General features: G+C 39.4%; 1 protein-coding gene across 4 annotated transcripts in view; it reads left to right on the plus strand.

The window, feature by feature from the left end:
• Creb5 (cAMP responsive element binding protein 5) overlaps positions 1–14,960 on the plus strand; it is a 400,153-nt gene that overhangs the window by 86,596 nt on the left and 298,597 nt on the right. For all 4 annotated transcript variants that reach the window (XM_071613932.1, XM_027939709.2, XM_071613933.1 and 1 more), the window contains exon 4: positions 5,884–6,005. In XM_071613932.1, the coding sequence (XP_071470033.1) occupies positions 5,884–6,005 (122 nt within the window). The remainder of the gene's footprint in view (positions 1–5,883; positions 6,006–14,960) is intronic.

Consider the following 14,960-nt stretch of genomic DNA (forward strand, 5'->3'; position numbering starts at 1 on the left):
CTTTAAAAACAATATAAAAGTACCTAAGATTTTTTTTAATTTAACATCATTATTTTCTGAGAACAATAACTCTTAATAAATTTACTAAAGTTGTTCTAGTTCTTTTCACTATTGATTTGAGCCACTCTCTTGAGGAGTTCCATTTAACCATATTTTGTTGGTCAAAGCTGTGTCATTTAAATAATAAAGATGCCTTGAAACTATCCTGTAATTAGAATGGTCATGAACGCAAACTGGCCTTTATTATAATTGATCTGAATTAGTGAGACTTTTGTACTATTTCTAGCCACTATTAATTAAATATCAAAAGACATAAAATTACTTGGCATAGTTCTGATACCATAGTTGAGACCATCAGACCAATAAGAAAGAAAGTTTTGCTTAGAAAGTTAACATTGTTCTCTAGTATATGAAGGGGTTCGAAGGAACCGTGTCCCCCCTCCCAAATTGATGACTTGCTATCTAGCCTTTATTACTATGAGGAAAAGGAAACAGAAAATATAACTCAAATGTAGTTCTGAAACCAAATAAGTAGTGATTTTTTATTAAATGTAGAGTATATCAAACTTTTTTTTAAAATCAGGTTTCAGAATTTAGCCTCATGCTATACTACATTATAATAATCATACTTGCTGGGCTGAAGCAGTTGATAACTGAAAATTATTAACTTTCAGGCATAGTTTGAGATTCGGAGTTATCCCTTTCTCTTGCAGCAAATGCTACAAAAATATGCCACAAATCATGACTTCAACTTCTCCAGTTTTCTCCAGTTTTCTAAATTTTAATGTCCCTTTCCCATAATTTTACTTTGTAGCTTCCATAGCTACTATGAGCTGATGGAAATCTTTGAGAGCTGCTTTTTTCTTTTTTAAAGTAGTTTTAGCCATATATGCGTTGTCTGTTGCACTAATAATGTGTCAAAACTTATATAGTTTGAGATTTGGAGTTATCCCTTTTACTGAGATATTCCTTGCTGAAATGGAAACACACACACACACACACACACACACACACACACACACAAAGGTGAAGGTGCAGAATTTCCTACTCTGTACCTGGTGGGTGAATTTCTAAATCATAAAGCCAGGTTTGTGGCCCTCTTCTGGATAAATACGCAAGTAGGCTGTCAACATGGCAAGTGTTCTTTCTTTAGCTGTTCTAGTACCAGAGCTTCTAAGAAAAGACAATCCTGTTTACATTTCAAGAAATAGACCCAGCAAGGAACCAAATACTGGAATATGACAAACTTTGCAGAGACATTTTTTAAATTCTGTTTTTTTGGGGGGGTGGGGTGGGGAGTGTACTGGGGATTGAACTCAGGGACATTCAACTACTAAGCCACACTCCCAGCCCTATTTTGTATTTTATTTAGAGATAGGGTCTCACTGATTTGCTTAGTGCCTCACTGTTGCTGAGGCTGGTTTTGAACTCTTGATCCTTCTGTCTCAGCTTCCAGAGCTACTGGGATTATAGGCATGTGCCACCATGCCCATCTTAAAATCCCTTTTAAGGCTTATATTTTTTAAAATTAACTTTTTGTTTTTAACTGACACATAATAATCTTACATATTTATGGAGTACAGTGTGATATTTCAATTCATGTAGTACATGTGATGATCAGATTAGGGTAACTGTCATGTCCATCATATCAAACATGTTTCACTTATTTGTGTTGGAAACATTCAAAGTCCTCTCTACTAGCTCTTTGGAGATACACAACAAATTGTTGTCACCCATAGTTATCCTATTGTGCTATAGAACATTAGGAGTTACTCCCTCTATCCAACTGTACCCCCATCCTGTTAACCATTCTTTTTAACCACCCAACCTTCCCATGTTCTCTTGCTACTTCTGTGAGTTGAACTTTTCAGCTTCTCTATATAAAAGAGAACATGCAGAGTTTGATTTTCCATTCCTGACTTATTTCACTTTGCATAATGTTCTCCAGCTCCATCCATGTTGCAGCAAATGCCAGGATTTTACCCTCTTTTATTTGGTACCAATCATTCTTGTCCAATTCGTAAGGGACTCCCGCAGGACCACCAGGTATAGGAAGAGAAGGGGGTAAGGTTTTCTGCTGGCTCTTACACCAGGTGCTCAGGTCTCCTGGGAACCCAGTGTGCTATTTGCGAACTCTCTGGGAGAGCGGGGGAATGTGCAGGTGTTTAGGCAGCATCAATACAGGTGTATGAAACCTTTCGAGTCAGGTGAAGTTCAAATTCAAAAGTTATTAACTTTGAGGTTAGTTTGAGATTCGGAGTTATCCCCTTCTCTTATTCAGATATTCCTCCCTGAAATGGAAGCACTAAAAAAAAAAAAAAAAAAGGAGGTGAGCATAAAACCTTAATCAATCATCTCAGCTTGGAATTCCTATTGAAACCAGTTCCTGTAAGACCTGGGAGCATCTTTTATCTCTACTGAATGAACGCTCCTTACTACAAAAGCATAAGCTATTATTATTCAGCATATAGAAATTTCTGATGCCAGAAGTCACTGGTGTGTGCTCTTGGATCTCAATAAGATAACTTTTGCAAGCATTTTAGTTTATAAACATGGATTTTAACCACTAACTTCAGGTCTAGTTCCAGTAGGAGCAGTTATTTCATATAGGTATTCATGGGACTGAGAAATTCCACCACTTTATTTAAACCATGGATAGATTGAGCTGTCCCCCTCTTTGAACATTTGTACATTTCCTGGCTTGCTTGGAACTGGTACCAGGTGAGATCAAAGACAACTACAGATCCTGTACTGAATTCTAATATATGTTAAAAGCTAAGCTCTCTTTTCTGGTTCCTGTCATAACTCGAAAGGAGAGCTCATTCACAAGAAGAAGATGAATTAAAAATTAGGAAGAGCCAAATGTGAATATAGATATGGACTTTTTTTTTTTTTTTTAAATATGCTGCAGCAAAGAAATCACATTTGGTGACAATCCTAGGACCACCTTCTGGGCTTTCTGCTCTGGAGGTGGAAGCAGCTGTCTTTGCAACCCATGACCACCCTCACTCCATGGCTTTTGCTTCCTGTTACTGAAGAGGCCCAAGATGATGGGCAATGTCCTCCAAATCCCTGAACCTCCATCCAACTCCTTTGTTTGTGTATGTAGGTGTGTGCTGGTATCTGGGAATAATTTTGCTTTGGAGCAAATGAGACACTCCCCTCAGCTGCGTACAGCTTGGCCCCTCACCTGCTGTCCTGCATTTAATTTCATGGACCGTCTCCTGACTCCTCTCAGAGTTCAGGAGTCTCATGGAGGCTGCTGGAGTGATTTTCACTCTGCCTTGAATCATGGCCTGTAAGTGCTCAGTCTCTACCAAAGATGCATAGAGGAACAAAAACCTGTATGCTAAATTTCTATTGATGACAAGTGGCCTCATATTTCAGTTCTGTTTTGAGGTGTCTTCTCAGAATTATTCTTGTGAGATACTAGAGAATTGGGAGGCTTATCATGCAGCTCTATTGTATGGAGGATATAAATGGTTCCAAGAATGGTTCTATTTCAGAAAAACCATGAGATATTAGGTTAACCAATTCATGATAAAATTATGTCTCTCTCTCTGTCTCACACACACACACACCTTTTATTTCTATTCTGTATTTGCCTTACATCTTCTAGTCAGAAAACTGCATATCTAAGCTTTACTTCTGACTTTATCACTAGTTCCCACCATTACTGATGTTCCCATTTGATGTCCTTTTAATAGTCAAATATTTCTTGGCCTATGGACAGTGACTTTTGAAGCTAACCCATTAGAGGGGTGACTTTAGAATTTATAGAATCTGAAAACTTCAGAACTTTCTTTGAAAGATAAGAAATACGAAGGACAAGAAATATGAGTAACTTCTCCAGAATCATGCTGTTTTCAAATATAGGTATCTGGATTGTCAAAATTGTCTTTTACACACATACATTAGAACCTTTTGGACCCCGGAGGGCAAAGAGCACAGAATTTAGATTGAAAAGGAATTGTGTCTGACAGTAAGCGATAACTTAGTCGTGAGATGGCTACAAGTTGTGAGACCTTCTGTGAGGAAGTTTATTTTTCAATTTAAAAAATATTATTCACCCTATTTACTTTATAGAAGTACAAGGATTCTACAGAATATGAGTGAAAATGTTTGTAAAGGACAAAGTCCTGCACAAATATTAATTTTGACTTCAATAAGCATGCAATAGTTTTATATATAAATATATAATGCATAGATATATATGTATACATCTTAATAAGTTAATTAATGTGCTAATAAAATAATTCTCAACAAAAGCCGATCTTTTCCATATCTCATAAATGCCCAATTTATGATCATCTGTGGTTGGCTTTCTGCAGACTAACAAGACAGCTTCATATCTTGGAGATCAGGTTAAGAATAAGGAAGAATACAGATGGGATTTTGCTGCTCTGGAATCCAAGTCAACCTTTTGGAATTTTAATGTCCCTTTCTCATAGTGAATGAAGAGCTGATTCAGTGGAGATATCCAACCATTTTCTGCTTCATGGATATTAAAATAGTCTTTGAAGCTCTGTGGATATTTACTGATTTACTGGGATTAACTACTCCACATAATTTAGAGAAGTAAATGTAGTTCTAATTTATTGTAATATAGATATTTATAGAGTGTAGGAATGGCAGATTTGTTTCAAATTCAGGGTACTCATCAGTTGCCTGGTGGTGATGGCTTAAGAACTGTGTAGAAGGAGATGCTGAGGCTACATGTAGGTCTGGTGGACAAATGCCACCATCAATCTGGCAGTGTCCATCATAGGCTTAGGTAGAGAAAACACATGTAACAATGGAAATAACACTGAGGCTTTGGTTGTAATCCTGGTGTCGCCATCATTTACCCAGGAGAACTGAAGCAAGACCCTCAATCACTCTGGGTCTCAATTTTTCTCATTTTGGAAAAAAAAATTATGTGGCTATCCTTCCCTCCATGAACTTTATGTCTTCTTACAAAGGTAGTTCACACATTGTTATTCTTGTCAACTCAAGTACACTTCAGTAGGCAGATGACTGTCCTTAGTGATTATAAAGGCACAATTCCACCTTACCTACCACCTAGGATCTTATGAGATTAGATTCCAGAAAATGCACATGAAAATATTTCATGAACAGCAAATGCTACAAAAATATGCCACAAATCATGACTTCAACTTCTCCAGTTTTCTAAGTAGTAAGCTCTCTAGAAAGTCAAGAATATGAAAGAAATTCTTTTCCTTTTAAAGAACATTCTCAGAACATTCTTTTGGCTACAGCAAAGGAAAATAAAATTAATAATGATATTTTTAAATGATGGAAACTGAATGTGTTTGACTTGGAACCTTTTATCATCCTTCTATGATTCTCAGAATGAGATAGAATTGCTGAAGTTTTTTCCCATTAAGAAAAAGGAACTATCATGATTGTTTGTTTCTTTTTGTTTGCTGTAAAACTTTAGAAAGTCTTTTGTTTCTTTTCTTTCTGCCCCCCTGAAGTCAGGCTTAACATTGGCACAGAAGATTTTTGGAATGATTTTAGCTAAATCATTTTCTTTCAGTTAGAAGAAGAATAAAAAAAAAAGACAAAGTTACACAATTGTAATGCATAATCAAGTGATAAGAACTCCAGTCAAGTGGAGGGCAGCAAGGTCTTGTAAAGTTGTCCAGAGGGAGATGTGGGGGGGTCCCCAAATACCACAGTCTTCCATCCATTGTATTCCTACTTTGGAGTTGGTGGTTTTCTTTGCTTGCCCGCTGTCATTTCATTTAAAGGACTGGGAGGTTGTGGATGCATGGCAGGCATCTTAGTAAGCCAAGGGGAGGGTGTTCATGGATTTAGTTCAGGCTTCCACTGGCTTTTGAGAAAGAGCCCCATTTATGATCACTGGGCCTCTTTTTTCAGATCAGACTCCGACCCCAACGAGATTCCTGAAGAACTGCGAGGAGGTGGGCCTCTTCAGCGAGCTGGACTGCTCCTTTGAGCACGAGTTCAGGAAGGCTCAGGAGGAGGAGAGCAGCAAGCGGGTAGGTTTGCTTAGGAGGATACCTGGAGAGGTGCTTCCCTAACACTGGCTAGAGACTTCTACACGGAAAGCAAGTGACACCACAGAGTCCATTGAAGTTGCTTGAAATATTACTTCATGTCTTTGCAAGTGTTTGTCCCTGATTGTGGTAGAATCCAAAGCTCGGATAAATCATGAGAAAATAAATGTATCAAATATTAAATTAAAGCAAAAAAAAAGTTACCTGATTCTTGAAGCTGTGTGGATAAACTCACTATTTTGATTTTCAACCAGTGGTTTTATTTTGCTAAATATTTAGCATCAGCCTTACATGGGTGGTGAGCACAGAAGACAAGAGTCAAAGGGTAAGAGAACAGCTGAATCACAGCCGCAGGAGAGGGGAGTTTATCTGGTTTGGGCCCAGCTTATAACTGTATGTGTTTCATAATCTTCCACAGATTCATAATTACTTCCTGTTTATGTTACCTGGTCAGATTATTGAACACCTCTTGTTGGTGAAATAAATACGTTAGTTACAAGTATGGATCGTTTCTTCTTAAAAATGTAAGAAATTGGGCTGGGGTTGTGGCTCAACCATAGAGCATTTGCCTAACTTGTGAGGCCCTGGGCTCGATCCTCAGCACCACATAAAAATAAATAAATAAATAAGGTATTATGATCATCTACAGCTAAAAAACATTTTTTTTTAAAAAAAAGCATATCTTTTAAAAATGTAAGAAAATCAGCCTGGGGCTATGGTTCAGCGGTAGAGCACTCACTTAGCACATGCAAGGCCCTGGGTTCGATCCTCAGCACCACATAAAAATAAATAAATAAAGGTATTGTGTCCAACTACAACTCAAAATAAATAAATACAAATGTAAGAAATTCACTTTATGAAATCCTTTAGAATATATTCTATTTTTATCATAACATTGTGTGGGGATTATAAAATCACTTTACACGATGAAATAAAGAAGATGGGGTCACAGATAAAGGTGACAAGGATGCTTTTTAGTATTTTTTTTGTCACTGTCATAGAGCATTACTAATGTCCACAGCGTACTGAAAAACAAATTAGACACAGTCCATGAACAGAAAGTTAAAACGTGAAAGATGATTGAAAGGAAGGGCCAGCTAGGTACTCATGAATTCCAAAGTTTCAGCTGTTCCAACTGGAGAGGAAATTTTAAAAGACTGACATTTCTCTGAGTGTTTCAAAGTCTTTGAATCTTCCTCTCTGTGAAATTATAATAATCCCCCTCCACCAGATTTTTCATGTCACATTCTTACATCATGATAGGCCAGGGCTTGTATTCAGTTTGTACAGCTTTAGGGGGAAAAAAATCAGAAAAAGAATTGATATAAATATAAGAGGGGTACAAAATCTCAATTCATTTTATTTATTTATAATTACTTTGCTATTTATATTTGACACTCTCGTCCACTACCCAGCTAAATGACATAGAGTGCCTTTTTCTTGTTTGAAAGCAAATACTTATATAATAAGTACCATTTACTAGGCAAATAATAAAGTTATGAGCACTTTAAAAAATTAACTTGATAAAAATACAAGGTATAATTCTATATCTCATTGCAATGGAAATATATTTTGAAAAGCCATGAAAATAGCAAAGGACAAGTAGAAAGTCTCATCTAGTAAATTTCCTCTGGTTGAATAATCAGTTTAGTTCATTTGGTAGGTTCGCTGATGTAGAAGACTGTTAGAGGAATTAAGTTTGGTCATTTCTTGAGATAATCAAAGTTGGCTTCTTAGAGCCATTGAAAGATGTCTGCTTGGCCCATGTTGTCTTCATGTCTGGTAGAATGGTTTTAATGCTCTTGCTTTTCCTAAAGACATTTCACCAAGAATGGTTTTGTGAAGCTCACGGTAGGGGTGTGGTTTTCAATATTCTCCATTGCATTATACATGATTTCCTATACGAAGCCAGTGTGAGGAATTCTTGCAGAACTGAATTCCAGGAAATGATTTGCTTCCCCCAAAGAACTGAAATATTTTCTCCTCCTGGACATGAGAATCGTGTAACTGGTTGTTTCTCTTTTCGCTTTGACTGCTAGGTGAACAAAAAGCCAAATTTATTGCTTAACTTGGAGAACTTTTTAGAACACTATGATGAGCCATATTTTACTTCCTCTGTGTACTAGACTTTCAGTTCTAGTTCATATTTTCTCTGGTCCTGATTTTTAATTAAAAAAATTTTTATGCTAACCATGTTTGGTGAGTTGCTGTAAATGCCTTGTGGGTTGGGAAGAAGTACAAATAATTAAAAAATTAAAATAATTAGGTAAACAACATTGAGAAAGGACTATTGCAACTGTAGAACTATGTGTTTTCTTTCTTTTAAATGCTTCTCATAGTCTGTGGGGATGATTCATGATGGGTCTGTGGGTGGCAGTCCTGCAGCCAGCATGCCCTATGGTTTGCCTCTTAGGACGCCACAGTTTCATGCCCCAGCCTCACTTGCATGCACTAGAAGCTGGTCTGCATTTGGGCTGTTGAGGCTTCCTCTTTCTTTGTCTCATTTACTCAGGTGGCCATCACTACACTAGAGGGTATCCTCTGGAGGCCTAAAGCACAGAACTCATCCAACAGCCAAATGAACCGTTGGTGGATTCTACCTAGTGTTTCTTTGGAAGCTGGAGGGTGTGCGGAAATAAAGAGTAGGAGGGATGCTCCCCAATCTGACAATACCCTTTTACCTATTCCCTGGACCATTTCTCCAGATGTGGACATCTCTGGCACACTGCCACCTCCACATACTACTTCATTTATTCTTTTGCCTCTTGAAAAAGTAGAGACACGAAGTCCTTATTCAACACATAGCTTATTAGCTACCCTGGAGTGTTATCTGCTCTTTTCCTTCTTCTCTGCTCTCAGATGGTTATTTCCTTTTAATCTGACATCTCCAGTTCTTCTGGTTTTTCTTTTTTGCCTCTGAGCCCTTTAACAAAAGACTTGCATTGGTTCATGAGCACTTTTTTTGTAAAGTGGAAGATGGATTAATTTATCTGGAGAGTTTGTTTAAAAGCGTTCTTGTTTGAAATCTCTAAGTTCTTTATACACAAATATGGGGAGGATTAGAAGAAAATCCTGTTAAAGAGCAAATAGAGAATTTATCCTTGTTTAAGCCATCTAACTGCCGATTGGAGAAAATCCTGTTCTACACATTCTATAGATTATCCTGAAACCCTTTGCCCCAAACATCCCAATATGTTAAGGACAGGTCAGCAGGTCAAAAAGCCCCAATATCTGTATCAGCAGGTCAAAAAGCCCCAATATCTGTATCAATGTTACACAGAGCAGATAACATATTCCATAATTGTCTCAAAGTTTTATGTGAATGTAAACTCATAGCCTCATAACTCTTTAATAAGATCCCCCCCCCCCAAAAAAAAAGCATGTTGTAACTCACTAGCAGACATCACAAATCTCAGCTTGCCTGTGGCTAAGAACTCAGGATAGTCCATGTCCTGAAACACACAGGATACCTTTGTTCACTAATTTTTCTTTCAAGAAATATTTTCAGATGTCCACCATATGCCAGGCACTGTCCAAGGCATTTGATAAACATACCATTGAATAAAGATGATAAACAATACAAAGAGTAAAGAAGTGAAGAATCTGTCTAACATTTCAGATGGTGATAAGTGCTATATGCAGCAGCGTGGGGCCCTGGGAGGCTGAGAGCCTGAGAGGGCATTTCTCACTGATGGACATGTAAGCAGAGATGTAGAGGAGAAGGCTGAGCCAGGTGCCTACTGGGGAGAAGAGTGTTAGGAGTTGAGAGAACATAAGTGCAAAATCCTGTGGCTGGATGACGTGCTGCATGTTGTAGGCATTGCAAAGGGGCTTCTTTGAGGGGGGAGATGCCGATAAGGCCAAGACCTGATCCAGGAGGGCCTTGCAGGTCGTTTAAAGGGCTTTGGCTTTTACTCCAAGTGAGATGGGGAGCCACAGCACAATTCTAAGCAGAGGAGTGATGGGATCTGCCTTATTGTTTTAGAAAGATCACGTTGGCTGTTGAATTGAAAGTAAGTTGTTGGAGGGCAGTGGCAGAGACAACAGTTAAGAAGATATTAAAAGAATCTAGATTGAAGATGAGAGCAGATTATCCCACAGTAGAGATGGAGGAGTTGTTAGATTCTGGATTCAGTATGAAGATAAAGGCAGCAGAATTTGCTGGGGATGGATTAGACTGGGGAGTAATAGGAAGAGTAGAATCAAGAATGAAACCAGAATTTTGGCTTGTACAACTAGAAGGATGGAGTGGTCTATGGGAGGAGCAGGTTGGGCATGGGGCGGAATTGGGAGGTTTGTTTTTAAACTAAAGTGGAGATAGTGGATCAGCAGATGGATGTACAAGTCTGGAATTCAGGGGGAAGAGAGACTGGCTGGTGTAGTAATTCCACAAGAATGGGAAAGACTTTTCTGGGCCAGAAGTAAAGGGAGTAGAGAGTTCTAAGTATAGAGATGGACAGAATCTTCCAGAATCCTCCAAGACAGAGACTTCAGTGCTCTTCAGTGTCCAGAGATGATGCAGAAGACTGTAAAGCTTGAAGAATCAAGTCAAGAAGAGAACCCTAGCTCTTATGGAAACGCTGAGTAGACAATCTGTGCTGATTCTGTGTTCCATATTAGAGGAGAGAAAAACAGGATTTTAATAAGAGAAAACAAAAAGAAGGGTGAATCAATCTTTTATATTTAATTACCTTTTTTTTAAAAAAAAAAAGAGATTGAATAATATACATCTAGGAAGCAGGAGATAACTTCAACATATAAGAGATGTTGTGTATTTGTGAGGAAGGAAGGGCAATTGAAGGGACAACAAATGAACTCCTTTGTCTTGCTGAGAGAAATATAACATTACAGCCTAACATGGTTAAAGACCTGAGATGAAAAGCATGCTGTATAAGTGCTAAGTGTTGCTATTCTCCCATAGGACCTGAATATGACTCATTATGATGCAGAAATAGCAAATTAGGACATTTCCATGCTCTAGAATTCCTGCCCAAATGATGAAAAGTGCAGTCTTTTCCCCAGAGGGTGTCGGCTGTTTAGCACATGGGAGCAAGGGACAAGCTCCAATCTTAAGATCTTGGATCCCAGCTCCATAGGAGTCACAGAAGAGGGCCTGGCCAGGTCAGCCTTGGTTCAGAAAGTAAGCTGTTCAATCTGATTCCATTCTGAACCTAGAAATCCTGTTACCTGATGTCACCAGTTCCTTGGAGAGAGAGGGTGCAGAGAGGGAGCCCCTTTGCCTTTTCACCAGCCTTGCTCCTGTGAGCCACCAGTCAGCCTGGCCATGCTGTGGGGCAGGGATGAGTGGTGCTGGATGGGAAATAAGATGTCAAGTTGAGCAAACTTGCAACAGCTGCATGTTTCCGGTTGTGTTAGCATGTTGCTTCTAAGATACTTGTGTAAAACAATCCCTTCCTCCCCCAGAACTCTAGAGAAAAAGAATATTCTGAAACTTAAACTTGGTTTTATCCAGGTTTTGAGAAGTCACTGTGTTTGCTTAATCCTAGTAGATGAGACTGTTTTTGATCTTTTCCATTTTTTATCAGCATGACTGAAAGAAAACACCCCTCGACGATGATATTGGAGATGACAACCTATTTCTTTCCAACCCCACTGGCTGGAATACCCATGGCTTGTGTTAGAAGGATTCCTCTTATCCTCCCATTTCAGCACACTGTAGATGTGAATAGCATTCAACTTCCTCCTCATAGGTTAGAATTATGCCCTCATCTTAGGTGGAATTTGATGTTGAAAGAGAATCTGGCTTGATCTTTGCATCCTACTCAGGGGAATGACTAAACCAGTGGATAAACGGGAAGCTATTTCATATGTTTTAGGTCACTGGGATTTAGAAATAATGAGTACAATCCTACCAGGGATTATTAAAGACGGTTATCCACTGCCACATATGTGGCTGAACTAGGGTGTGATCTTAAGTTCTGCCTTGACTTTAAAATAGAGTGGACAATAAAAAAAAAAAAAAAAAAACTCACAGGACTTTTTATTTGTTTGTTTGGAGTGGAAAATTAGGGTTTCCTAAAGCTGCAAAATGCATACTGTATTATCTTTCAAAGAGTGACCCCTTGATATCAAATGAGTTTGTGCCCACAGCTTGAAGGAATACTGATGAAGTGGATACCAGGTATTGGTTTATCATCTCCCTCTGAGAGTTGTATATTTGGATAATTTGGACCTTAACAGATGAATCCTTACCAACCGACTTTCACAGTAAAGAATTATCTTACCTCCTGAGACTGAGGACTTCCCTTCTAGGCCTAAGTTTGGAAGTTTGAAGCTCTGCCTTCAAGCCAGCCTTATAAGGCAAATCAAAAGGGGAAGGTCATGGTAGCAGTAACTGTAGATGAATATCTCCTCACCTGTGGCAGGTTTGCTTGTTCTCTGAGTTTAGTATGAATTGTTTAAATTATTTATCTCATGCTTTATTTATATTTTCTATCATATGGAAGATACTGTGGTGAAATAGAGGGAGGTCTCTACTGGATGTCCTTTTGAGAACTGATCCAAAGTTTCCAGAGGCTTCCGTCAGAATTGGAAAGTTTGTGCATTCCTGTGCCCAATGATGGGGGTTCTCCCCTGAGGTGCCCCTAAGTTGACTCCTGTTTCTACTTGATGCTACAGAGTAGAAGAGATGGTGAGAGGGATTGGATCCAGTCTAATAGATACCATAATAATTGCTAGAGAAATCTGGTCATTCATTTGGGAATCTCTCCTTGACTTGCATCAGTGTTTCCTGCTCACTTATGACTGGGTATGGTAATGACCAAAGCATTTACATATTCATGAAGCATATTCAGGTTCACATAGGACATTTTAAACATGTTATTAATGATAATTTGATTTTGGTCCCCGTAGTTAACTGAGAATAATGACAGACAGTTATACTAGTAATATTTCCCCCATTTGAAAAACAAAGAAACACAGGAGTGAGACAGAGGAGACTGGGTGGGTGGTATGCATGACTTGTTCTGGCTTTTCTCCTACCTCTGTGAAGGTCCCATCTCTGCCTCCTTTGTTTTTGGAGATATTCAGTCTCAGGTGGTTTCTATTTACACTTTCTCTATAGAAAACCTGCAATTCTGGCAGCTTAGCACTGAACTCCACCCAGACAATTCCTTTATACACTTAGCCCTCGCCTTGCACCCAGATAGTAGCCTCTAAACTCCAGTAGCACTGGACTGGTGTTCCTCCTTGAATACACCCTGCTGTTCCTGACAAAGCTGCTTGGGGGGCTATGCCCACAGACCCCACCATGTCTGAGTCCTGTTGGTATTGTCAGAGGCAGATTTTACTCACTCCCTACAGGACTCAACTTTGCTCTGTCACCCCCCTTTCCTTGCCTTCGTGTGCTTAGGAAAGAGGCCACAGATCTTCCCTTTATTTTCCATTCTTGTTACCTCATGCTCAGTCATCACCACTTCCTGCTGGGGTTATTGCTGAAGGGTTCAAGAAAGATACTTGGTTTTATTTTTGGTGGTGGTAAGGTACTGTGAATTGAACTCAGGGACACTCAACCACTGATCCACACCCCCAGCCCTATTTCGTATTTTATTTAGAGACAGGGTCTCATTGAGTTGCTCAGTGCCTTGCTTTTGCTGAGGCTGGCTTTGAACTCGTGATCCTCCTGCCTCAGCCTCCTGGGCCGCTGGGATTACAGGCCTGTGCCACCACGCCCGGCCAAGATACTTGGTCTCTAGGGTAACTTTCAAGACCTAGCATTATTGTCAAATAGGGTGCATTTTAATCAAAAAGAAAAAAACCCACTAAAATGTTGAAAAGTAAGAAAAACAACAAAATACAACTTTTTTCTTGAAGCTGCTTTTCCTTTCTCTCTTGTGGTTCAGTGGAAAGCCCATTGTTAAAAGGTAGAGGAGTTGGTGCTGGATGTGCACTGGAAGCTTGATCAACATAGCATCTGCTGTATTTTACTACATACTGCATCATCATGTGGTCAACCAGGTCCTGTTTCTAGAACATTCTATTCATGAAACATATCTTAAAAGATCAAAGGTCAGAGTTGGCTAAAAAAAGCGACCAGGGGGAAAAAAAGTAGCCCAAAACTCAGCGGAACCCTGGAGCTCCACAGGCAACATGGTCAGCTCAGAGCAGCCTGCAGTGCCTGCTCACTGGCTCTACCCTGCCTTCCCATCAGGCGGCCTGACTGTAGCTGAAAATTAGTGCAATTGAATTATTTGGCTGGAATGATCCTCACTAAAACAATTATGAAGCTTGGCTTTAGGGGCTATGAAAAAGGCAGCTTTTCCCAGCAGGAGATGTTCTCATCAAGGTGATCTTTCTATTCCAGGCTGGGTTGGGTCCTCAGCTTGTTTAAATCCCTTCTTACCTCTCTGGAGGCAGGCAAGCCAGAAAAGGATTTCAAGGTATTAACCCAAATGGAATCACACCATCAAATGGACACTCTCCTCTGAAGGAACCAATTTCCCCAGCTGTGAGTAACTCAGGATTTCCAACACACCAGACAGGCCCACAGAGGCAGCTGCATACCTGGGCACAGGAGGCCTCTGCATATGCAGAGGAAGCTCCTGCTGTTCTCCCAAAGGCAAGCAGGAAAACAGATCTGCTTTCTGGGCCAGATTCAAATAAAATGACTAAGAGATGAAGCTTCCGTTCCAGGCAGAAAACAGCACTCACATTTGAAAAATCAGACCAAAAATTGGACTCTGGGAGCATCTGTCACAAGGTTACTTACCTGGGCCCCTCACAGAGATGTGAGAAGAAATTGGCATTGTTAAAAGAGGAAAGGAAAATGGTATAATAGTTGCAAGAAATCGTCTGTGCCGCCATCATCTCATAAATCCAGGTGAAAGTTAAGTGTGGGTAGGGGCAGGAATGGGAATGATTTACTCTGGGAACCTTGCTTAACATTTGTGTGTTGTTAAGTTATTTCCATACTGATAA

The sequence above is a fragment of the Marmota flaviventris genome, chromosome 1 (genome assembly GCF_047511675.1).
Source record: "Marmota flaviventris isolate mMarFla1 chromosome 1, mMarFla1.hap1, whole genome shotgun sequence".
Classification (NCBI taxonomy): domain Eukaryota; kingdom Metazoa; phylum Chordata; class Mammalia; order Rodentia; family Sciuridae; genus Marmota; species Marmota flaviventris.